The sequence below is a fragment of the Copadichromis virginalis genome, linkage group LG15 (assembly GCF_057382275.1).
Source record: "Copadichromis virginalis isolate Kocher_CV1m ecotype Utaka linkage group LG15, C_Virginalis_male_GT1.1, whole genome shotgun sequence".
Lineage (NCBI taxonomy): Eukaryota > Metazoa > Chordata > Actinopteri > Cichliformes > Cichlidae > Copadichromis > Copadichromis virginalis.
Window position 1 is genome coordinate 40,654,945 of NC_140632.1, and position 25,617 is coordinate 40,680,561.

The 25,617-nt window shown below is 41.5% G+C and overlaps 1 protein-coding gene across 3 annotated transcripts in view; it reads right to left on the minus strand.

Moving 5' to 3' along the window:
• Positions 1 to 3,282: 3,282 nt before the first annotated feature.
• ptprfa (protein tyrosine phosphatase receptor type Fa) overlaps positions 3,283 to 25,617 on the minus strand; it is a 385,056-nt gene continuing 362,721 nt past the window's right edge. For all 3 annotated transcript variants that reach the window (XM_085433425.1, XM_085433427.1, XM_085433426.1), the window contains 9 exons: positions 22,783 to 22,902; positions 20,227 to 20,381; positions 15,872 to 16,157; positions 14,197 to 14,375; positions 8,958 to 9,084; positions 7,491 to 7,616; positions 7,199 to 7,353; positions 6,947 to 7,082; positions 3,283 to 5,698 (listed from right to left, as the gene is read on the minus strand). In XM_085433425.1, coding sequence (XP_085289551.1) covers positions 5,630 to 5,698; positions 6,947 to 7,082; positions 7,199 to 7,353; positions 7,491 to 7,616; positions 8,958 to 9,084; positions 14,197 to 14,375; positions 15,872 to 16,157; positions 20,227 to 20,381; positions 22,783 to 22,902 — 1,353 coding nt within the window. In that variant the 3' untranslated portion in view covers positions 3,283 to 5,629. The remainder of the gene's footprint in view (positions 5,699 to 6,946; positions 7,083 to 7,198; positions 7,354 to 7,490; positions 7,617 to 8,957; positions 9,085 to 14,196; positions 14,376 to 15,871; positions 16,158 to 20,226; positions 20,382 to 22,782; positions 22,903 to 25,617) is intronic.

Consider the following 25,617-nt stretch of genomic DNA (forward strand, 5'->3'; position numbering starts at 1 on the left):
TGAGGTCAGTTACAATCTGTGTTTTGTGTGGAAATACAACTAGCATTAGTAAGTAAATGAGCTTTGAGCTTTTACATCGTCCTGATCAAGGTGCCTTGTGCCAACAGTTATAGACGACAGGTGGTTCCACCGACAAAAAGTACTTGCTGCTGGAGTAATCAAGGAGTTGCACAGTCTATATGCATCCCCAATTGCTGTAGCAAGGGGGAAAAATTGCATAATCAGGATGTATATTGATTACAGACCATTCTAAATAAGTACAAGAACCCATGATGCCTTAGACTCAGTGGTTGGATGCATCAGTGAGCTTGATGAGACAGTGTACCAGGCTGTGGTTGACTCCTTTGGCACGCGGTGTGAGGAGAATCACTTACAGCTCAATGTGATAAAGATCAAAGAATTGACTGTAGACTTCAGGACCAGGAAACCTGTGACCTCTGTTTCAATCCAGGGGGTCGATGTGGACATCGTCGAGGACTATAAATACCTCGGAGTACACACGTTTAGTGAGAGACTGAGATTACACAAATGCACCACTGAACGACATAGGAAATCATTCCTGCCTGTGGCCATATCCATCTCCAACTCCTCTATCTAATGCACAGTACACAGTGTAATAGCTGCACCCTTTTGCACATCCTCCACAGTAAAATAACAAATAGCAAAGCTTTACAGGTTAATGTAAAATATCAATCGTAAATATTTCACTTCTGTGATATTCTGTATATTTATAATTGAGTTATTTGTATATATTAGAGCTATTTCTTATATTTTGTTAACTTTGAAATTTGTTCAGTCTCTTACTGTTATTGCCTTGAAGCAACTGTAACCACATAATTTCCATAGGTATTAATAAAGTTGGCAGCACGGTGGCATGGTGGTTAGCACTGTTGCCGCACAGCAAGAAGGTCCTGAGTTCAATTCCACCATCAGGCCGGGGTCTTTCTGTGTGGAGTTTGCATGTTCTCCCCGTGTTTGCGTGGGTTCCCTCCGGGTACTCCGGCTTCCTCCCACCGTCCAAAGACATGCAGCTTGTGGGGATAGGTTAATTGGATAATCCAAATTGCCACTAGGTGTGAATGTGAGTGCGAATGGTTGTTTGTCCCTGTGTGTTGGCCCTGCGACAGACTGGCGACCTGTCCAGGGTGTACCCCGCCTCTCGCCCTATGACAGCTGGGATAGGCTCCAGAACCCCCCGTGACCCTGAAAAGGATAAGCGGAAGCAAATGGATGGATGGATTAATAAAGTTTTCTGATTCAGATTTTCAGGAATATGATTTGAAGGTGTCCACTGACAAGTTCCAAGTTTGTAAAACTGTATCCAAGCACATTTGCTACATTGTGTCTGCCACCAGCCAAGAAAAATAGAAGCAATAACTTAGTGGCTCCAGCCTACTGATCTTAAGACCCTATAATCCTTCTTGGGTTTCTGTATATGGCTGTTCCTTCTGAATTATCAGTGCTTTATTATCAGTTACTCAGTTTTTGTGCGAGTCTTGACAGTTCTGACAAAATGCTGTCTTCCAGCACACCGAGGAAAGCAAACTCCAGCACATAGGACCATCTATTTTAAGAAATCAGAGCCTTTTGGACATCACACGTGGCCTACGTCCTGGCCTTTGCTGACCTGAAGTCCTATATACTGCATGTAAACTGTATCTTGATGCATGCTCAATCATCCAGCTAAGTAAATCCCCAAAGTTTGATTCTGTTCATTTGGATGTAGCGTTTTCAGTGGGAGAAAAGTTTCGTCACCCATCCAACTCTATCAAGAATACCCAGAGAGGTTCGGGAACTCTGAAAGAAATGATCATCTTGAGTAAAATGGGCTGTGGTTGATAAATTCCATGTGGTGCTAAATTCACCACCTCATCAGGAGGTCCTGATGAGGTCCTGATCAACTTGGTGCATCACTCTCTGCTATTCCAGACTCCCATTGGGTGATACTCTAATGGCCCTGCTAAGTAAGCTGGATCTACAAAGGGACCAGGATGGATGACGCTATTGGAAGGGTGAAATCGGAAGTAACAGCCATTGCAGCCATCCAGTGTTATTCAGAGCAGTCATCCAGAGATTGCTTTTCTTCAGCATGAAGGAGGAAGTCTGCAGCTGTGGAATGGGCTACTGTGTAGGAAGACTGCCAAACCAAACAGCCTTGTTAAAAGAAGGAAGTCAGGGTGCGATATCTCAGTACACGGGTGCCCAGAAAGCACTGCATTTATGATAAATTTGTACTGTTTTGCTGTCTTTTTACTCCAGACATTCTAATGTAACAATGCAGAGAAGATAAAAAGTTCCACTGGAGAAACGCTTCTTTTCAGTCATTATTACTAAGTGACTGTAGGATTTCCTTTTATACACCTCCAGTACTTTTACTTTTGATGCTTTTGATGCTGTGCAAAATAAAGTTCTTATTGGGTAAAATTTAGACTACAGGAAATTTGCAGAAATGTCATTTTCATAAAGAAAATCCCCTAAATTTACTTTAATGAAGGTTTACTTCTATATTTTTTAAAATAAACAACACCAAACAGTCACACGAGGACAGCAAAGCACAGCATATTTGTTTCCCCTTGGTCCACCGGGTGTCACCTCACGTCACATTTTTATAAAAATTGAAAGAAGTCACTGCTTTTATATGAAAAACCCAACATTTCAACTTTATTAACATCAAGATTTTGAAGACATTTTTTCTCTGCTTTTAATAGAAAACAGATCGTTTATACAACAGTTAGGACCCCTACAGCACAACTATGAGAAATGAATCCTTTAAGTGGGCTGCATCATTCAAAAGCCACCTCACTGTATCTTTCAATGAAAAACGCAGAGATGCATCAATGAACAATGATGTTGTTGTCTGAGCCTGCTACACAGTGATAAAAGAGGTGAGTTATCTGTGGTGGCGATCCCGTTTAAATGCATCCTGTCAATGTAAAATCATGTATGCAGATGCAAAGATGAGTGAATATGTGAGATATGACTGTCTTGTACTGTAGGATGTTGAGTCCATATTCAGTGTGCTTTACAACAACTGGGCTGTTTTTGTACAAACACAATGTGGAGAATCTTTGTGAAATGAGTATGAGCGTCAGAAACCAGGCTGCATGTCACAGCAGAGCTTTTTCACATTAGTAACCCCTAATGTTAACGGAGGGCCTATTTAGCTTATTTCTAGAAGCATTTCCCTGTTGTTGTTGTTGCAGTTTTTTAAAAGTTTGTAGTCCACTACAGGAGCATTAAATGATTTACAATAAAAAAAATCCTTATTTATCTCATAATAAATGTTTGGCCCACAGGAAATTTTCTATGAGCTGCATTTAGGCTTGGGTGATGTACCCGACTCAGGCTGAGTCTGCCTCCCTAAATTCAGCCACAGGTCCACCTTATTTGGACAAGATGCCAGCTGTTGTTGGACATTTGGGTCATATCTGGCCCACACAACACTCGTTTTAATGTTAAGCCCATCTCATGACTTTTATCCATGTCTGGTCCACACAGGATCTGCCAGTCATAAAACATGTGGCACATTTGTAGCCCCAGACGTATCACGCTGCTTGCCCCTCAGTTGAGCCTCTGTAAGGCTCTTGGCATTTTAAGTTTGCCTCTTCAACAATCCCACAGAGCCACATCAGGCCAGAGAGTGTGTTCTAGTTTCTTGTGGTCATGTGAAAAAGTAGCAGGCTAGAAAGCTGAACTTGGTAACGTGTACTGATTATTATAAAAGTCTATTTTAGCCTAAACTTCAACTTAAATGTCAAAACAAACTCCAATAAGTCTCAAACACAAGTCTCTTGTTAATAGTAATTTTTAACTATGCTGATTTCTGTTGCTGTGCAGAAACACTCTTCCTGTTGTCTTTTGAGCAACATGGCGCCATCACCACTGCTTACATGTCATTTTTTAAGCCATTTTAAAATTTCCAGATATCAGATCAATGCTTATGTGACATTTTTTCTCCCTAAATTTAAAACATCCTTTAAAGCAAATTGAAGTCTACTAACTTTGTGTTATTTGAACATTGCATAAAAATACCAGGCAGTTTAGTGCAAGGTGAAACAGGTTAGTTTGCAGCATTGTGGTGATGTTCACAGTAATGCATGATGTTGACTGTGCAGAGAAGCTGCAGTGGCCACAGTCTGTGCTGGTTTATATCAGAGATAGCAGAAATCAAATGAAATTTAAGGTGATTCACTCACTGAATTTCACCTTTATGCCAGCTTTGTAGTATCTGGGTTTTGAATTCAGTTGTGTAAATCCACAAAGAGCAGCGAGTACTGGCGTCGCAGCAGCAGCACATTTGAGCTGATCACAGCTAAGCAAAGAAAGTCTACCAGAGGTCCTGACTGTGTTTCCCTACACTGCAGTGTGTAACTTGTGCTGTTGGGTTTTTATGGCATTTGCTGACAATAACAGAAATAAAGAGTGAAGTTAATCCTTCAAGGAGAAGCAACAAAACCAATCTGAATAAAATTCATCCCAGAATATTGTCTGTTGTTCATTTTCACGATCCCTTTTTTCGCTTCTATTTCCCCTCATTCCTCCAATGGACAGTTGTGTATGGCTGCTCCTTTCTGAGCCTGGCTCTGTGAGAGGTCTCTTCCTGTTAAAAGGTAGTTTTTTGTCCTCACTGTTACTAATGTTGCTCACAGAGGATCTTCTGATGTTGGGGTTTTATTCTTTTTTTCTCTCCAGGTGTCAGAATTTCATTTTTTACGTGTGGAGCACGAGCTCTGCATTTGACGTCACACTTATTTCACAAAAACACTCATGAACAGGCCATCTGTGTTAGTCTACCTGAGTCCACAACTTTTCCAACTGCTTCATTATTCTTTTGCTGAAAGCCTCCAGATCTCTGAAGACTCTGAGAACATTATTTAATGACAAAAAACTCTGTACATGCTTGCAGTTCTTCAGATGTGATGAGTCTTTGCACATTTATAGCTGTGATGTATTTCATACTGCAGGTCACAAACCTTATTTGCTCAGTTGATCTGTCTAGTAGAGATCATCATTCTCCAAGTTTCCCTCTAAATAAGACCAACCGAATAACGATAAACATTAGAATATCATATCTGTGGTATAAAATAAAAAAATCATTAGCAGCTGTGAATATACGGCGTCCAGTATTAATGACTTGGATCATGTTGAAAATACATGTCCTCTATTAAAAATTAAGAAAAATAAGAGAAGCAAATTAAGAAAAGACCCATTAAGACATATAGTAACCAATGTAAGTGATCACAAAATAAACTCTAATAATGGCTAACAACATAGTCATGATGGATATAAATGAAAGTAGCAGAAAAATAGTTTTTGCTATTTTGAGGAGGCAGAAATTGGGGAGTCGCAGGGATCAGAATGAGGCATGAGTACAGTACGAGTCTTTCAGGGTTGTTTTTTGGGAGGTTTTTGTGTGGGGTCTGTGGCAGAATCATGGCACCAGTCCAGGAGGGGGAGGTCATCACATCGCCTCTCCTCTTTCCATTAATCTCTCCTGATTCCTGCTGTGGTCATCTCCTCATCAGTCCTCTTCAGAGCCTCCTCATCAGCCTGCAGGGGCCAATGGAGCAGAGTGGATGTGGCTCAGAAGAGACACAGATCTCCTCTGAGGGCTTCTTTCTGGGCAGGGTTATGTTGCATAGTGATCAAAGCTTCCCAGGTACTCCAGAGCAGCCCGGTAGCACAGCTGGTACTGATCCTAGAGACACAGAATAAGTTTTGATCAGCACGTAAGGAGGATTATAGCAGAGACAAAGTTGTACAGTAAAGTGGATTTATTTTCATTAGGAACTTCAGGTTTGCCGCTGCAGTGCAGCAGCAGTTTATAATGTAAATATGTCACAAACATAAATCCTGTTCTGAAGCTTCCGGCTGACCTTCTGTTGTTTTAAAAAATTGCCCCAAATACCCTGTTAATTATCCCGCTACACAACACTTATATGAACCAAGCCAACCAGCGGTGAGGTGAATCGTGATCATAAAAAGATCTGATTTGGATCAAACCAATTCATTGATAGATAGATTGTACAATCGATAATCTTGTTTTCAACATGGTACAGTCGTGGTGACTTAAGTTTCATACTCACTAAGCGATGTGACGTTTGTGGTTTTAAACAGTTCCACAGTAACTGTGACCTCCACAAATCAGAGATCACAGACCTTTTACAGGAGCACCTGCCATTGTTTCACAATCCAAGTTTACTTTGGATGGATGCAAAGTAAACTTTATTTAACCTTTATTTAACCAGGAATGTCCCGTTGAGATCAAAGACCTCTTTTTCAAGGGAGTCCAATATTATGGCTCCTAATCAGAATGTGGATGGGATTCTTACTGTTGAGCTCTGTTTCACTCTAAATGGAGCAATTTAAACATCATAATGTATTCACAAACTGAAACCTTAAACTCATTGACAAAGTTTTACTGGGTTGCTTTTGCGTTCAGTGGACTGCCCCCTGCTGGTCATGAGATATAATGCAGGTTTAAGGCAAAGTCACTTTTCATATTTGAAGGCTACATCAGAGACATTATAAGGTGGAGGTGTGGAACTAAAGCGGAACAGAAATCTATGGGAGAACTCTGTAAACTCGGCGGTTGTCCCGCCCTTCCCTAACAGACCCATTCAACAGATAAACCAGTAAACATCTGCGCTGTGCATTGTCAGCTGTGCATTGTGGCACAGCTGACAGTTCTGTGTAGTTCTGTGCACTTCGTGATGTCGATCAACATGTTTGTTTATTGCTCTGGCAGGAGGAGCCATAGAGACGTGGATTGTGTCTGCACAGATACTAATGAAGCCACAATGTTGTGTTGCTTTTTGAATTTGTAGCTAGAGATACAGCCAAGATATGTTATTGTTTGGGGAGAATCAAAAAGATGTGTTATATTCTTTTATGTGCTGTTTATGACTGTGCCCTTGTGATGAACGCCCCTGCATCACACTGATACCTCTGTCTGCACCATAGCCGGTCTCTGAGTTCGGAGAGTCTTGACGGTCTGGAAGAGGTCGACCACTCCTTCATACCTCATCCTTTCCAGAACGATGCTCAGAGTAATAAACACACCAGTCCTCCCAACACCAGCACTGGTAAACATACATTAACATTATTATACTGAAATGTATCACTTAAAGCTTCTCGTGTCAGATTTTGACAACCAAACCGATTATACACGGTCAAACATACACACGCTCTTAGTTACCTGCAGTGAACAGTGATGGGTCCATCTTGTCCGAATTGCTCTTTAGTTTTATGCACTTGGCCAATGAAGTCAATGAATCCCTCCCCGGTTTTTGGCACTCCTTGCTCTGGCCAATCCGTGAACTGAAACTGCCTGATGGTCCTCGATTGACCATCCTGGTTAATATGCAGGAAAATGGAAAGAAAAAAGGATAAATGGCTCACACAGAACGATCCCTGCCTCCCCCACCAGCTGGAAAGAGTGTACGAGTGATCTGCAGTCACATTCCTGCTGCTGCTAAAAGAGAACCTACCCGGGCATCAGTGACTTTGAACTCTCGGAGGATGTACTGAGGCATGTTGTACTCGGCCATCGGGTCCACAACAAAGTACTGGTAACGTGCAGAGCGCTCAGCAGGCCAGTACTGATGGCACTTTTCCTGAAAGATGGAGAGAAGATGATCGCGAAATGCATAACTGACTTGGAGTTTTAACACTGAGACCAAAATGCAACGATTAGGCCTCAGATTAGTGTGAAATGGGCAGTGGTTTCTGTTGCTGTCAGGCTGCTTTTGACCACCATGCTTTTTACTCACAGCACAGCAAACAACTCCAGTGTCTGCTGATAAAGGAAATAAAAGCAGTGTGACACTTCAGCACCAGCTTCTTCGAGGACTTTGATAACACAGAGACTGGACAAAGGCTGACGTGGTGGAACAGGAGCATTCAGTTGAAAGCAGGTCATTGCTGAATTATAGCAAAATGTGAGTATCTGCATGTCCTTATGAATCATCAACACGGCTGTTTCTTGTAACATTTAAAAGTATATGACAATGAACTCTATGCATCGATGTTGTAACATACACAGAGCTGGAGAAATCCTGCATGACATGAGGCAGGCTGTAACGTCGAGCTCAGCTACATGCCCGTCAGCTCAGCTGATCTCACAGCTCGTCCATATCAGCTCAGCCCAGAACTATTTAAGCTGCCAGCCGCTTTGCAACCCACCTCCATGGGCAGCCAGAGCAAATCCATGTTGACATATAAAATCACTGCACATAACAGCCTTTTGTTTTACTGTTTATTATAAGACTGCATATTTAATGGACCTGAGAGGTGTGATGATCAAATAATAGATTCATACCTAACTAAAAAGCAAAAACAGACAAAACAAGAAGTTACAATGACAAAAATAAAAAAATTAAATTAACTTAAATTTTACTGAATAAAAACACGTCTTTCTTCATTTAAGTAAAGCACTATATTTTCTGCATATTCAAATTGTATATTCCACTTTTATACGCACTGATCCAACCATCTTTAGAAACCCATTACTGGATGGTATTTAGGAGTATATTGAACTTTTTGTCAAAGACTTTAAATCCTTGACAAACTTTGTCTTTACCAGTAGTTGAAAAATATTTATCGTACAAAATCCCACAGCCAGATGTTTCAAGCAGAGCCTTATGTGTTGCGTACAGATCATTATACTCTTTGAAGTGTCATTCTACTTTGTATTAACAGTAAATTCAGTGTATACGAGTTTTATTAAAACCAGATTTGGCAAAATGTAGAAACATTTCATGCTCCTTAAAAAAAAAGAAAGCATTTTTACTCATGTTAAAAATATACATGTGTGTATGCTCTGCCCTCCTTTTCCCTGTGGAGCCTTTATCATCACTTTCATTCCAGATTTCTGCTTGATGTATAGAAACGATTCAGATCTTGCATTGTTTTCAGTGCAACGTGACATAAAAGAAGGTGAAGCTGTTTTGTATTACCCGTCCCATCTCTCGGAGTTTAGTGAGCATCACTACGATGGTGGAGTTGTGCTCCCACAGCATTCTCCAGAAGTCCTCTGTGGTCTCGGCTAACGGGCCCTGGGTGGCCATGTAGGCTTTCTGCTGCCTGCAAATGGAAACAGAGACACAGAGCCTGTGTTTACTCCTCTGGGCTGCAGCAGCTCTGCTGCTATTTGGCTTCAGTTTTCTTCCACTTCAGCTCTGCTTCAGAAAATCACTTTGGGTTTCTTTCTGTAAAGCAAAGTGACAGCAGTTAAATAATCTCACTGTTGCCCACTCATATTATCATGAAATGGACAGAAATCGAAAAGGTTTAGTTTGATCTGTCAAGGCTGCGAGTGAGTTCGTACATGTACAGTCCAATGAAAGCAAAGAAATATCTTTATTCTCATCTTCTTACCTGATTGTGATTCAGTAAAGTAAACCGTGTATGATTTGCTTAGCCAGATAATCACCAGCTGCCCCGAACTAATTTTACCTGCTTTTTCATGTCAGTTAATGATCGACTCAGTGCTCCCAAAGAGATCTGTGATTTGGTTTTAGGAACTTGGGGGTCCGGGTATTTCGGGTGATGACCGACTTTGCCTGGCTGGTTCTGAGACACGTAAGCTGATAAATAATACCTTAGAAAACAAGAACTTGCTCCATTAAAATGTGCAATGGATCAAGTACATCTGCCTAAAATGCTCATTATGAATTACAGTCATGGTTTTTCACAATTCGTGACACTGCAAAAATAAAAGAGTTAATTTAGCTGCGGCTTCACCACATCCGGACAAGAGTTCTGGGCAATGACATCCCACAAGTGTTGAACGAACCTCTCAGGTGTTAAATATTTAATTTCACATACCCCTTTAAAGAAAATTTGATGAGTCAGCTGCTTGCTAATGTGTGCGCTGATTTTTAAATAGTTTTGCTTGAACACATAGCCTTTTTAACAGCTCTGTTAAAATGACAGATGCCACCCCAGCTGCTCCGCCGGCTCCAGGCGATCCTCTGCAGCTGGACACCACCAGGGGGCAGTGTTGACGCATATAACAGTGGGCCTAGGTAATTCCCACAGACTTGCATGCCTGGGTGTGTTTCTGTATATATCAGTGCTCTTGTGTGACACTGGTGGTTGGAGGCTTTGTTGTTTTTGGCTACATGTTTGTCCTCCTCTCACAAGCAGTGGAGCTAATATTTCAATACTCCATAATACAACAACCAAAACAAATAGGAACGAACGCTGCTTATTTTGATGCTGTCACTTTACCTGCTGAGCGCTGCTGACTGACTGAAGCATTTAACCAGCAGCAGCTGGTTAAAGCCAGATTGTTGATGAGCACCGAGAACAGTTTGAACCAAATGTTACTAAACTGTAGTAGCCCTAACCCTAACCCCCTAAAACAAAGCTCTGAATATTAGCATATATGCTAATATTCAGAGCTTTGTTTTAGAGACAAGGCTGGAGTTATTCTGCCTTTTTTTCTACTGCCAGCAGAAAATCAAAAGCCAACGTGTATCAGCCCGTCTCTAAGAACTCTCTGGATGTTCATGTTAAGCTGATGTCACTTAAGCCTCCTGGGATTGAATACAAAACTTTGGATGCTGCTTAAAATGTAAATAAAAACAGTGTGCAATCATTTGCAAGTTGGAAGCCTGAAAGCTCCACATTTCTATTCTTGGAGTAGAGTGGCTTTGCATGATTTGCAGTTCAAAATAATCCTTATTTACATTGTTATTGTTATCTTGGCTTAGCCCCCCTTTAAGGCAGCTTGTATCTAAATGGCTGACTAAGGCTTTAACAACATGTGGTGCAGCTTTTGTGACTATATTGATCTAAACATATGTATAATATGTCGTGTTACAGGGATGATCTGATATCGTCGTGTTGGTGTTGATCCAGGATCAACATTGCAAGTGACCAATCACATTGTTCTGACGTTATTCTTTGGCGCGCCAAGCCATTCGTGCATTTATGAAGTTCCAGTGTTGCAAGGACAATATCAGTTCTGCTTAGCGTTTATTAAAGGGTCAGGGTCCGTTGATCGGCGGACAGAGGCGGTTTCTTGCAGCTTAAGTACAGTTTTTTGTTTTACGGCATTTTTTCCCGAAGTCGCAAAAGTATGACGTCACAACATTCTGATTGGTCCTGGAACAACATTTACTATGTTGATCTGGGAACAACACCAACACGACCATATCAGATCGTGCCATCATACAGAGCCAAGAGCAGAAAGGGTGCAGCAGAATATAGTCCTTATTTAATACACCATTAACCATGAATTATCGCATCCCTGTGCTGTGTGATGGGGCCATCAGCTTGCAGCACTGCTGAGGTATTATTATTACCAGGTTGTTTGGCTATCTGCCTTCAGCTTCTCTGTTTTTGTTTCTTTTCTAAGGTTGAGTATTTCTCATCTTCCTCACACCACAAACAAATGACGGGCTAATCAAGCACAGTAATAATTTGGTCAGCGAAGCATTTGGTAGTGATTTTGGCGCTGTGGGCAGGTGTCGGCTCCTGCTGGACAAAAGAAATTTCCATTTCCATAAAACTTGTCAGAAGATGGAAACATGAAGTGCTCTAAATACCCTGGTACAAGCTGTGTTCACTCTGGACGTGATAAAACACAGTGAAGCAAAAAGCACCAGCAGATGACGTGGCATCCCAAATCACCAAAGAAAAGCAGTAATGCAGTTTCAGTAATGCAGCCTCTGATTCAGGACTGTGATGGTGTAGCACTTTTCTTCAAGACACTTGTGTGTGACAGCTTTTAATGTTCCTCACTCTACTACTTATGAAGCGCTCCCAAATTCTTGACAATCCACAAAAATCGGTGGTCATCTGTCGCTTGGGTTTAATGATCTTTTCATGAATATACTCGCTGCAAACAGCCTTTTGAGCAATGACCTTCTGTGGCTTCCTTTCCTTGCAGAGGGTGTTGATGATCATCACCTGGACAACTTTCAAGTCAGCACACTTCCCTGTGATTGTGTCTGCTGAACTAGACTGACAGATATGTGGTTCATATTATTTGAAAAGCAGCCGAAATATTTCAATAATTTGAGATACTAGACTTTTGAATTTCTTGAGCTACAAGCTATAATCATTAAAAGCCTTTGAAATACCTCAGTTTGTATGTAATCAGTATAGCATATGTCAAGGTTTATCTTTTTGAAATTATGAAAAAATATGTCAGTTAAAATTCTACATGAAGCAAGAGTTTCAGGCATACTCGCTGACAGAAACGAAAGCCAAATCAATAACCCAGAAAAGTTAATAAAATAGATTTTCCATTAATATTACACAAATTAAAGCATTTCACAGTTAATAGTGAGAACCACAACAGAGTTCTATCAAAAGTTAATTAAGCAGGAAGCAGATTTCACTGTTGTAACTTTTGACTCATGCAGAGTTAATAACATTGTGGTGTAAGCACTCGCTGCCTTTGTATCTCGCAGCGCAGTAAGTAGGAGAATGGTGATACACAAAGACGTCACCGGGCATGTCCACTAATCATCATAATCATGTGCATTCCCCTCACCTTAATCTATCCTAATCCATGCTTCGCTCTTTAAAGGCTGAGCTCAGTGAGGGATGGAGCTCCCGAATCTCACTCCGCTCTTAATTACCGACACAGGAATTAGAGAGGAATTACACGACACCCCTGCCTCTTTCCGTTGCCTCCCTTTGGTGGGGGGTACTCAGGGGACTTCATTAGGTGCTGGGAGCCAAAAACAACATACACCCACCCTGCATGTAAAATGGGAAGTCCTGACTCATTAGCCACTGCTTTCTGTGAAAGTTCGCTAGAAAACTTTCAATAAGTCTTTTCATAAAAGAGCCCGTGATTAACGTGATGTGTGACAATATCGGTGCTAATGTTGTGAGAGACGTGTACTGTTTATGAAATCACATTGTGACGTGTTGGGCTGAATGTGACTAAGAGTCTGAGGGACACTTTATGCTGCTAGGCTAATGTCAGAGTCACGCTGTTTATCGTGTTTCTGGACAAAGATTGGGGAAGAGATGTTAGAAAATAAACATCATGTTGTATTCAGTTTGGTAACTGTTTACCAAGGCCGTGCATTGAGGGCACTCATCAATAACTTTGGAGTCATTTTCCAGCTGAAATCTATACAAACACAAGTTGTTTTTTGCAGCCGACGACCTGCTGGCCATTTCAAAGAATTTAATATTCATCTGTGCTTATAAATAAACAGCACTGTCTAAACATGCTTTCTACACCTGAAGTAAGGGGAGGTGACGGACTGTGATAGTGCTCAGTGATGCATCTCGCAGCTGTAAGCTTACTGTAAACAGAAGACAATGTTAGCAGACTGAGAATCATCACTCGCCGTCATAACTTTCAGAATAAAATCTGAGCAACAACATGAAAGTTTGTGAGTTGAATTTTAGCCCAAAGCTCAAGTGACCAACTTTGTATATCCTGAACCATATCATCATGCGATCATACGAGTTCTGGCTAAAGCTGTGGAGACGATCATGACTCGTGTTGTCACATGATCTTTTGGGCATCGTGCAACATCGTAGAGCTCCAAATGCAGACTACAGGAATAAGTAATATGAAGCATATAGACTGCATGTTCTTCAAATCAGCGTTACTTTGAATCTCAAATTCATGCATGTCTCTACTTTACTATGTTTTATTGCAATGTCAGTGTTTCCTTGATCCAAGAAGACAATAAAATAAACTTAACCTAAACTGTTTTCATTATGTTTTTGCACATAAATGTTGATAGAAATAAGAAAAGGACTGATCAGATTTCTGGCCTTCATACTGAGCTATGATCACACAGGCATTAAGCTGAGTGTCTCCTCAGTTCATTTCCCTTCTATAAAGGTAGAAAACCCTCAAGATTTCTTCATGTCCAAAGACAGAACATGGACACAGACGGCAGTCGCGTCGTGGACCTGTTGGTGTAATCAGTTCATTTCTCTGACATGTCACTGATCTCAAACAGCCTATCCATTCACAAGAGGTGGAAAAAGTGGGAGAATGAACAGGCCTGTCAAGAAAACCAATTTGTTTTGACAACTGACACAACAAAGGGATGTGAGGCGGTGAAACACCGGACTCCATGTCAGCCTGTAATTTAATGCTGTCAGCTGCCACAGAGAAGGTCCAACCCCCGGCTCATTAGAGGTGCAGCAGCTGAGCAGAAATGCGCCGCACTACTCATTTCTGTGAAGTGATTTCTGTGGGCTCACCTGTACCCGTCGATGAAGCTGGCATTGATGTAGTCAGAGCCCTCCACCCCTCTGATCGGCTGCAGGCAGACGCGAGTAGACTCGAAAGGCATGATGTTCACCAGGCGGTTCTTGAATTTGTTGCACGGCAGGTTGGCACTGATGAATCTTGAGGTATGTGCTTTAGAGTTGGCCAGTTTCTGCAGAGACAGAAGAAAGGACAGGTGATTGCAGCTACACGGCAGCATCCACTGTCTATCATCTGCCTCTGGTCTTTATAGTGCTAATCCAGTGTGGCGCGTGAGCAAGGTTGTTAAAGGGCACGAGGAGCTAACGTTCGTACTGATGCACGAGAATGATGCACTTTGAGACGATCCTTTTTTTCTCTGACTTCAAATGAATGTCGGATACTGTTGTGTGTTGAAGCTCATCCTGAAGATGCTGAAAAGTCAAAACAAATCCTGAAACATTTAGTGTGAGCCGACAGACCTGTGACAATGCAGATCAAACCAGAGAAATAAGATGTTTGGATGCAAACCTAGCTGCGTGAATGATTTCATTCTCAAATTTTTCTTTTCAGTTTCGGTGGGGAGGAGGTGTTTCTTTACTGACAGGCACCAACTTGAGACCTCTGCACTGCAAGTGCAAGTGCAGTGAACTGAGGATCAAAACCTAATCATGCTCTGTTTAGATTTACAGCCACCCTGCTTGCATTAAAAAGCAGCATAATACTGAATGCTGGGCATTCCCCCTGCTGCAGGACAGAAGCTGCTTAAGCCACTGCACTTTTGCTAAAGCAGTTGAAGACAGTGGATTGCTGCAGATCATCCCGTATAAAACTATCTAACCTGGGATGACCTTATCTCCCGGTTTTCCTGGCTCTTGCTCTCCCTCTGCAGCTCCCTCTACTCCAGCCTCATCAGGAGCTCAGAAGTTAAGCTTTAACAACTTCTCCTCTGAGAAGAAGGAAAATCTTCCTTCTGCCTTTGCTTGCACTTGAGTATTACATTTACATGAATTTGGAGAGACTGTACAAACCAGGCCATGATAGCTATACTTTTACTGACTGCAATGTTGTAGTAACTGATTCTGACTTTATGATTTAAAATCTACCTAAAGTAGGCTGGATGGATATGAGTCTTGCAGATCCCCGTATTCCAAGGGACTCCAATTTAAATAAACAAAAAATGCTTTTACCCTCATGGCATGCTTGTGTCAATGATCCATCCACCCATCCCCAAAACCTGTTTAATATTTTTCTCTAGATGCATTAAAGTGTTTACATGTAGTGAATCTGACTCTGAGACTACTACTAGCACTGCAGTCATTTAAAGCTCATTTCTTTTATTCTTAATTTGCACTGAAACATGGTAACACACAGTGTGTGTACTGTACATTGTTATGGAATGACCTCTAGTTTACTAGCGGACAGAAATGCAGTGAGTTTGCACAACAGAGTGAAAAATCCCAACAGAAGGCGTTTGGGTTGGACTCCTATCACCTTCTCCTCAGTGATGATCCTGAAAAGCCTGTAAGAAACTAAAGGTGCAGCTGCTCTCTCATCTTTTTCCATGACTTAAAGTGTCTGTCATTGAATCCAAGCACAGTCGAGGCAGTTACTGTATGTGTTTAAAGTGCTTCCTTAAATATACTGAGTGCCCAAAGCCGTACAATCGTAAAGTCCAGATCTGCTCACCTTAAACTCCAGTTCCATAGCTGTCACCGCCTCTCCAGCGGCCACCTGGGTGAGCTTCTGGATGTGGGCGTACAGGTTGCGGGCAGGGACTTCTGTGTTGCCACAGACTGCAGCTTCCAGCAGGGCCTCGTGGACGAATATGTACTGATCCTCTGTCTGCACCATGTAGTTCCTTTGAGCTCGCATGCACGTCACATGACCGTATATGTCCACCGACTTCTCGTGTTTCATCCTCTCCAACATGGCGTCAATCACAATAAAGCAGCCCGTCCGGCCCACACCGGCACTGATGGGAGCACAGAGAGGAAACACAGGCGTCAGACCAGAGATCCCTGAGCGCTTTACATCTTTCCCCTGACCACTGTAACATTTCCACGGGCCGGGAACAGCATCGAAATCCTCATGAATACCAGTCCAAACCAGTTACAAATGGGTCCTCGTCCCTCCATAAAGATTCACTGAGAGACGAGGCTGGCCTTTAACATTATGGAGGCAAGGAGGGGCTCATTGATTCCACTTTTATGTCATTGGTTGATCAGGGTGATTTCGTTTATATGCCTGCTTGCTCACAACGCTTACACGTTCTGGATTTGTCTGTCATGGTGCACAGAGATTCACGATGGACCTTAGAGTCTCTACACCTCATTGAATATTGCTCGGCTTGGATAGGCTGCTTTGTCCTTCTGGAGACACAAGCATCAGTAAAATCTTCTTTTACAAGGCCGTTCTTGGTCTTTCTTATTGACCTACACATGAAGGAAATTATAGATGGTTATTGTCTTTGGTTCAAAGACTTATTCGTGGCACCTGCACTTAAAGCTCACATTAAATTATAAAAAAGGCCATTTTAACTGATCTGGAGGCAGATCGTTAAAGTTGCCTAAACTAGTTATTCTGACACAGATCAGCTACGTTTCCTCAGTTTTGAGCTTTACGATCATGCACTTTTTACCTGTTTCTTGTCTTTTGCCGTGTTCATAATTCGTTTATGATACCACTGCTGAGCTTGTAAAAGAGATTTTTAATTTTAACAGTAAAAAGGTAAATAAATGATGATATAAAATTTAAAACTGTGAGTTAATGGAGCTAACAAACTGCAGTCCGATATGGAAACTTGTTTTATTCTATTGTGTGGCAGAAGTAAAGCGATTACTCTACAACCTTGATTTTAGTGAATGGACCAAACTGCTGTGAGCCATTTGAAGAACAGTCCATATCCAAAAATGTATTGTTTTGAACATATAAACAGGACAAGAGCTTTCAGAGTATATCATTGTATTATTTGCCATTATTTGGTTCCATCTACAATGTTGTGCTGTGGACGACGAGGCCCACAGATTGCACCGTGAGCACTGCAGGATGTCAGGGTTACAGGATGACTGTGGGTTTTAAAGTGCAGCTCAGGACCTCTGCATACGTGCTCATGTACTTATTGTGTTATAAATAAAAATACCTGCAGTTTATATCTAACATCCCCTTATGGGAATATATGAATTCTGGATTTGTGCTGCAGAATTGGAAATGGAAAAGCCAGATACGGTTCTCTGACTTTATGGAAATGTAATATCTGTTCCATAAGGAAGAAATATATTTGCTTTTTGTGTCTAAATTTGTACAGTATAAGCAGACCAGTCATTTGAGATGCAGAAAAAAGAAGAAAAATCTATTTCCTGCTCACCTTAGAACAGTTTCCATCCTTAATGTTAATAAATGGGTATTTTTTTTAATCACTGTTATTTAATTATAAATTGTTAGTTAACAAAATTAACAAACATAATAATGTGTAGTAGTTATTAACTTGTTTGTAGAACATTATTGTATCTGATTATTAAAATGATAAAAAAGCAGTTTCTGTATTTTTTAATTTTATTGACTGTTAAATACAAAATAATGAAAGTTCCTGAACAGTTAATATAAGGTGAGAGTACAAAATGAAACCATACATTTTAAGATTGTACCTTTTATGTTGTAACTGGTGTTTTATGCAGGTTGATAAAAAACGGAGGAAACAAACATCCAAAAGCTGCCGCGGCACATGGGAGTCCCTGACGACAGCTATATGTCACTTCCTGTTTCTACACGACCTTCAGCAGTGTCCGTTTTGAATTTTAAGCTGACTTTGAAAGGACGGCAGAGGAGAATGAAATCACGAGGGAACAGTTCGTTCATGCGTTCAGCATGTCGTGACATTAAAACGAACCTTCGCTGAGAGCAGACTAATGAAGAAGAAAGAGTTCTGCTGGCCAAGAGCCGCATAAAAGCGGAAACATTTCCAGGACAAAGAAAAGCGTATAAACGATATTATTATTTTTTCCTCCCAATGCAGCAGATGGCCCCGCCCCTCCCTGACGCCGGTCCTGCCGCAGGCTTCTTCCTGTGAAACGGGAGTTTCTCCTTCCCACTGTTGCCAAGTGCTTGCTCACAGGGAATCATCTGCTTGTCAGGCTTTTCTCTGCATTATTGTCACATGAAGCACCTTTAGGCAGCCGTTGTTCTGATTTGGTGCCATATAAATCTGGTGGAGAAGTATAGATGTTAGAGTCTGTGTGTTTTGCTGGTGTCTGAGTCCTTACTTTGCAGGCTTAGCTTTGTGTTTGGGTCTTTCTGTACTTTAGTATTCATAGTTTGGACTCTGATACTCACGGACTGGCTTGTTTTGTTTGTTTGTGATTTTGGTTTATTCCATTCTTATCACCCTCAGTGTTTCCTCACTGTATGTTATGTTGTAGTGTGATGTTTGTTTATTTAATAGTCCTTCTTTTGGCTATTTATTTATTTTGTCTTTGTGATAGTTTTACTTCTCCTGTCCTGTGTTCAATTATCCATGATTATCTCATGTGTAAATCTATAATCAATTTATCCATGTCTTAGCATTTATCTACCCTCCCTGTGTGGCTTGTTTGTGTATTTCGTCTTTCCCCAGTGGACTTACTATTTTTGGTTCTGTGCATGAACCTAATAAATGTGTTTTTCTGTTTTACCCCTGCCTGCTTCTGAGTCCTGCATTTGGGTCCCTTTTCCTGCACTATATGACAGCAGAAACAGGAAGTGACATCCATCCAGCATAAGGGACTCTGTTCCCTCCATTTAAAGACAAATAAACGACATTTTTTGTAAAGTGAAATAATGCGTTGTTGGCGATTCTTTTGTAACAGGAAGGCTGTACAGTATTCTGATTTACAGAATCAAATACATTTCTGTTCATTTGACCAACTTAACTCATTCTTGTAAACAGATCAATGGATTTCAATTATAAACCATGTTGTATGTGAACACATGAGACCATGATGAATAACACACTGCCACATTAGGGCGTAGAGTAAAATATGCACAGTAGTTGTTTTTCTCCAGTTTCCTCCGTTTGCTTTGCTTTTTCTTTATTACAGGTTGGAGACTAAATGCAGTATGAGCTTTAGATACTGAAGTATTTCAGTGCTACACTTTGAAATCACTGATCCCACTTCTTCACAGAAGAAGTGGTGTGAAGGTCCTTCAGACAGCAGGGAGGGAGCACGCTGCCTACAGAAAACTGGACTGGCTTTTCAGATCCTTGCCCCTGTTGTTCCTTTGATAAGTCTGGTTTAAAGCTCCCCAGATCAGCTGGGTTGGTAAACATGAGTGTGCTGTGTGCAGCGTACGAAAACACTTTGAAGGATTTCTGTTTTCTTTCGGCACAACACATTTTCTTTGATGTGTTAGTATGCTTTGAACAAACTAGGTTGCGACTTATTGTCCAAGCATGTCTAAAGGCAGATTAATGTTTACACTGGAAATTGGGGTGAAAAGGCTTCTGTGAGAGCTTCCTCCAGGCTGCATCTCTGTCTGCCTGATTCACCTCTAGCACTTTGGTGTATTTGCATTTGCGTTCATAGAGAAATAAATTGCACAAATGCAAATGTCAGGCACGGACGTACCAACAGTGTTTAAAACTCACTTTTATCTTCGTTCTAAAATGATTGCGCCGTAGCTGAGAAAAAGGTTCAGCTGGTTTTGTAACAAGATCAATGTTAGCCTGAGACGAAGTTAAAAAATATTAGAAATTTAGGATAATATCAGACTTCAGCTACAACGTTCTCACACAAGACTTGAATAAATAAATGAATGAATTACTAAACAATACAGATCAACAGATGGAGACAGAAAACAGGCAAAGCAAATAAGTATAATAAATCAATATCACACAGAGTAGCTGTGAAAACCTTGCAAGATGCAAGAGCGTGCATGTCCCTTAAAGGGGGCTGGTTACTGGTTTGAGAGTTGCATACACGAAGATGGTTTCCAGCAATGTCACATGATCTGAAACAATAGTTTTTGAGCATGCTGCAGTATTTGTGTTAATGTAAGATGAGGTCTACCTGCAGTGAACCACCATGGGTCCGGCATCTTGAGGATTGCAGGACTTGATTCTGCGTAGAAAGGCCAGTGTTGGGGTCGGATACTCAGGGACTCCATGGTCCGGCCAAGCCAGAAACTGGAACTGTCGAACTTCTCTTTTTTCACTGGAGCCATTCTGTTGACACATTTACTCAAGTTTGTCACTCATAAAAACAGACCCCAACACACTAATGTGATTATGAGGCTAAAAGATTCACTGGCATAAATTCGATTATCTGAATGATTAATGCAAGAACTTCTTATTATTTGTGCATCACAAATGCACTCTGAGCTGCACTCAGAAGCACACAAAGTGTCCTTGGTGTATGATGACGTTTTCATAGCTTTATCAGTGACAAACATAATATCAGGCACAACACATTTTTTTTCCCCAATTCAGGCACCAAGGCCACAATCTGCTTAGACCAGGGGTGTCCAAGCTCGCGGTCCATTTTTAATTGGCCCGCAAGTAATTTCATAAATAGAATAGCCGCACTTGAGTGTATTGCACTTCTTAGTTTTAACACCAGGGGGAGCTACTGTTGATCAAGGCAGTTGCTCCACCAAAAAGGACATCACAGAAGAAATTTACCCCCAAGTTACTAAACAGGGCAGAACCAAAGAAGCGAAAAGTAGAAAGTGAGTGCAGAAAATTTCAGACACGGTGGGAGAGTGAAGATTTCTTCAAAGAACTCAAGGGGAACCGTGTCTGTTTGATCTGCACTGAGACTGTGGTAGTTATGAAAGAGGATAATGTACGACGTCATTATGAAACCAAACATCAGGCCTGTGCATCCGACACTGGTGCTGAGCCAGAGCAGAAAGTAACTCTCCTGCAGGGTTAGCAGCAGTATTTATTTCGTGCTCAAATTGTCCAGGAAAAGGCTCCAATAGCGAGCTATGAGGTCGCCCAACTCATCGCGAGACATGGCGAGCCTTTTTCAGATGGAGACCTCATCAAACATGGAAACCATGTAACACGGCCTCGTTAAAGTCACCGAAATAATGTGTCCGAAAAAGTGCAGAACTTCAACAACGTCAGCGTGTCCAGAAATCCAGTCGTGCGACTCACTGAAGACTCGTCAGCCAACATTAAACTGCAACTTTCTGATAAAGCTGTGCTTTTGATTTTTACTCCATCGCAAGCGATGAGAGCACCGATGCTCAGACGCCGCACAGCTGCTAATTTTTTTGCAGGGAGTGGACGAGAGCACGAGCGCTTTAAAAATATATTCCACAGTACCCGTGTGTTAATAAGCATGCATGTGCAGATACATATGCTTCAAATATCAATGATGCGCATCAATTCTGTCACTACCCTGCTTTTGCACCACTTTCTTATCTGCATTTTTCTTGTTAACACACAGAGTAATACAGTAAAGTTAAGGTTATATACCTAATTTCTAGTAAGTGGCCCCGCCCCTCCTATATTTTTATGTATGTGGCCCTCAGTGAAAAAGGTTTGGACACCCCTGGCTTAGACTCTTAAGTACTTTCTAGACAAGAAAGAATATTTTCTATCCTTTTAAAGCTGCGGAAGCCTTAATCAGCACGGAGTGCTGCAGGGATGACCTTTTTTGTAGGCCAACCCAGAAGGTAGCATGTCTTTAGCATCCCAATGACTCCTTTGTCAGTTCCTTATAAAAAAGGCTTTTGGATTATCAGAGAAAAAAGGTTCTGTGGGAAACACTAGTTTATAATACTTGCACACTGGTGAGCAGAATTAGGTCCATGAGCTAAAGACATTTTGTGATTTGCAATTGCGAGAGTTCAGCAATCTGTTTGTTAAGTGATTAAATTATGATCCTGTTTCCATTTTTCCTCAGATGTATGAAGCAGTCTCAGATCATTTTACTGAAATTGAAAGAATTTGGACTTGTTTTCGTTCTTTGTTATGCTTCGGTTTTTATTTGCTTTTGAACAATGAAGGATCTGGAAACGACTGATGAAGCGAAACTTAACAAGCGGATAAAAAATGACACTCCTTTGTTTGCTGAAAGTAAACTGAATATACAGGGTGAAAATACAGATACTTAGTTTATTAGTATTGGTGTTTAATTTTTCTACGTATTTTTTATATGTCTGGGTCTACTGTTAGTGAAAAATAGTGACTGATGTGATTTAACCTCCACCAGGCGGTTGCCAAACTGCATAGCATAAATTTAGAGATAGGTTACAGTTAAGCCGTATGCTAACGAAGCTTAATCTCAACAACAGAAGATTCTAACTTTTAAGCAATTTTCAAACAGTCCAGTGGACTAAGATGTGACGCTGGCTTCCAGCCATACCACCCTGAGCACACCCAGTCTTGTCTGAGCTTGGAAGCTAAGCTGGGTTGGTCCTGGTTAGTGTTTGGATGGGAGGTCGCTTGTGCAGCTGTGGGCTCAGTAGACAGAACTGGTCGTCTACTAATTGGAAAGTCAGAGGTTTGATCCCTGATCTGCAAGTCAAAGTATCCTTGTACCAGATACTGAACCCTGAGTTGCTCCTGGTGATCTGTGTAACTAAATGAATCAACAGCAACATGGTGGTCTTACCTTATAGAGGGCAAACGTTCTCACACTGTACGTAGCCAGCTCCAGCGTGTCCAACATGGTCACTTGAATCATCCCGTACGTCTCCGTGCCTCGACTGGGCCAATACTGGTCACATTTCACCTACAAACAGAGACAACGTAAAGGACTATTTAGCTCTACAACCAGTGGTGTTGGAAGTGGAGTAGGTGTTGATAGAGAGATTGGTTGGTGCAGTATCTGCAGTGATGTGACTGCTGTGCTGGACTCAGCTGGTGAAAAGAGAGAGCTGGAGATGACCTTACCTTTGGCCTCAAGCTGTAGACAGTGACTGAAAGAACAGGATCATATATGCACATGACTGAAACAAGCACCTTTCTAAAGGTGTCTGGTCTCAGGTAATACCTTGGTATCCCTCTGGAAGAGCTGAAAGAGGGGGCTGGGGAGAGGGAGGTCTGGGCATCTCTTCTGAGATTGCTGGCCTGTGACCTGGACACCTGAAATGTGGCCCTTATTTGCAGTGTTTTTGGCCACCGTTGGTCTAAACGAATGGTATTGACTCAGGGTAAGTTTGGCTTCCTCAACTACGTTCCACTGTAGACGGTGGAACTTGTGGTATTTGGGGCACAGCACATTTACCAGGGCTATATCAAAGCTAAAAGTACCATAAGTAGTCTAGATTAGGCCCAGACATACATGCCATTGGGATACCTTTTTTATCACATGAACTACCAGCAATATCGGGAGAGTTGGGTCGGGTGAAAGCCAGATTTGTTTTTTCCTACACATCAGGAAACAGCCCGGTGTGATGGATATTTAGATTCTCTAATGTTCCTCCATCAGATAATCACGAAAAAGCTCAGGGCTGTGATGCCTGTGTGGAAACAGCTTCTACAGAAAGTAGTAAAATAAGTCCTTATGCATGCTACATGTAAGGATGGAGAACTCAACAATGCTCTCACCTGATTCTCCTGATATATTCATTCCTATATGAAAATGGATTTGGAAAAGGACTCAGTGATTACATTACACAAGATTAGACCATAATCATAATCTTAGACCCTCACAACCCCAAGCTTGCAGGATGATTTACTTCACATGGCCCCCAAATGATTATTGCCAAGGAAGCTGCATGTAATAACTAATAAGAGAAACTTGTTGGTGTGTCTAATGGCAGCCTCTGATTGTATAGTCTGTAAATAATGGCAGGATGTGTTCATTTGATTGTGGGCCATGCACATTAGCAGGAAGTGTGGACAGACAGGTTGTCACCTCTGCTCTCAGGTTAGAGAGCATCTAATATTTGCTGCGCCTCTGGTTGAACCACAGAGGCTGTAATTGGCTCTGGCAGAGGGCTGATGGCCACTGTCACAAATAGTAATGGCACAGTGCTGTGGCACTCAGCTCTGCCCTGTGGTTGTGGAGTTATTAACAGTGAGAATGAGGGTTTCACATCATTACTCACATGAACGCCGTTTCTACCCTGCTACCTGCCATGTGATTCCACAGGCGGCGTGCTGCTGCTGAGCCAAGCTCATCAGTACTGAGAGTGAGCTACGTTCAGAGCAGTAAATCAGAGGATCGACAATCCTCTTCCAGCCTCCTGTCTTATATTCTCCTGTTTGTAATGTATTTTCCATTGTGAGAGAATCAATGAATTTCATCCAGACAGCAATGGAGCAAAATATTAGAAAATATATCAACTGTGCTCTGATATTCTCAAATTATGGGTTGCAGCAAGCCACCACCTCTCTCCCTCCATCAGCTGGGATGATGCGTTTTTGTATGACTACAACATATTGTGTCAAAATCAAAAATGCCTCTTTGAAATTTTCATCAAACCCAAAAACCACTTTATTTGTAAGACATTTTGCTCTACATAAAAGACAGGTTCACCTCCACTGCACCTGCACGCTAGCACGATAGTTAACAGGCAATGGAAGTAAAAATGAACATCAATGCTGAAGGACAGGAGGAAGACCGAGTGCTTCGTTACTGAGTTTAAAGTGAGGCCCAATGTGTGTCACGTTGTATCCACATACCAGCAGAGATACGGAGCTGTGGATGTGAAACGTCCTTGAACTGAAAAGAGGCATACAGCTATAGCACAATATGTTTCTTCAAGCCAAATCTCAAAGTGATGGAGCTCGAAAAGGAGCAACACAAATAACTGACCAGGGATTTTTAGTTTTTTTGCAACTGATGCTCTTTTTGGGGGTCGCTTCGTGTCAGAAGTTTGTATGGTACACATAAACTTGATGGTTGAAGACTTTTTTGTAGTAGCAGAACATTGCACTGATAAGCACTCCTGCCTCACAGGAAGAAAGTTCCTGAAGGTGCTGCTGTGCAGATTTGCTCTGCCCGCTTCCTCACACAGTCCACAGATATGGTGTCAGGCTCATTGGTGATTCTTAATAGGTCACATGCAAGAGTCTATGCTTGTCTGTCTTTCTGCATTAGTCATGTGATGGGGACTATCAGCTTGCCCAGTGTATTTCACCTGAACAGCCAGGATAGCCTCCAGGAGATATGGTCCATGTGAGCCTAAGCTTGATAATTAGGAAAGTGAATAGATGGATGCCAGAGGACTAAAGCAGTCTGACACCCTTGGTTCACACACAGTCACTTACGTGTCAGGCAACTTTGTGCAGTTTGTAGTTTTCTAAATTCAACTGGACATATTCCTTTAACTTTAACTGGCAAAAACTTCATGAAGTTCTTCATAAATAAAACTGCAGCTATTAGTGAAAAAACATTTACAGCTGTCAAGTACAGCAACTGTAATAACTCCTGATATTTACTTATATTATAACGTTAAAGATTTCTTCCTCTAAACCATCAATGTGGCTTTCAGACCCC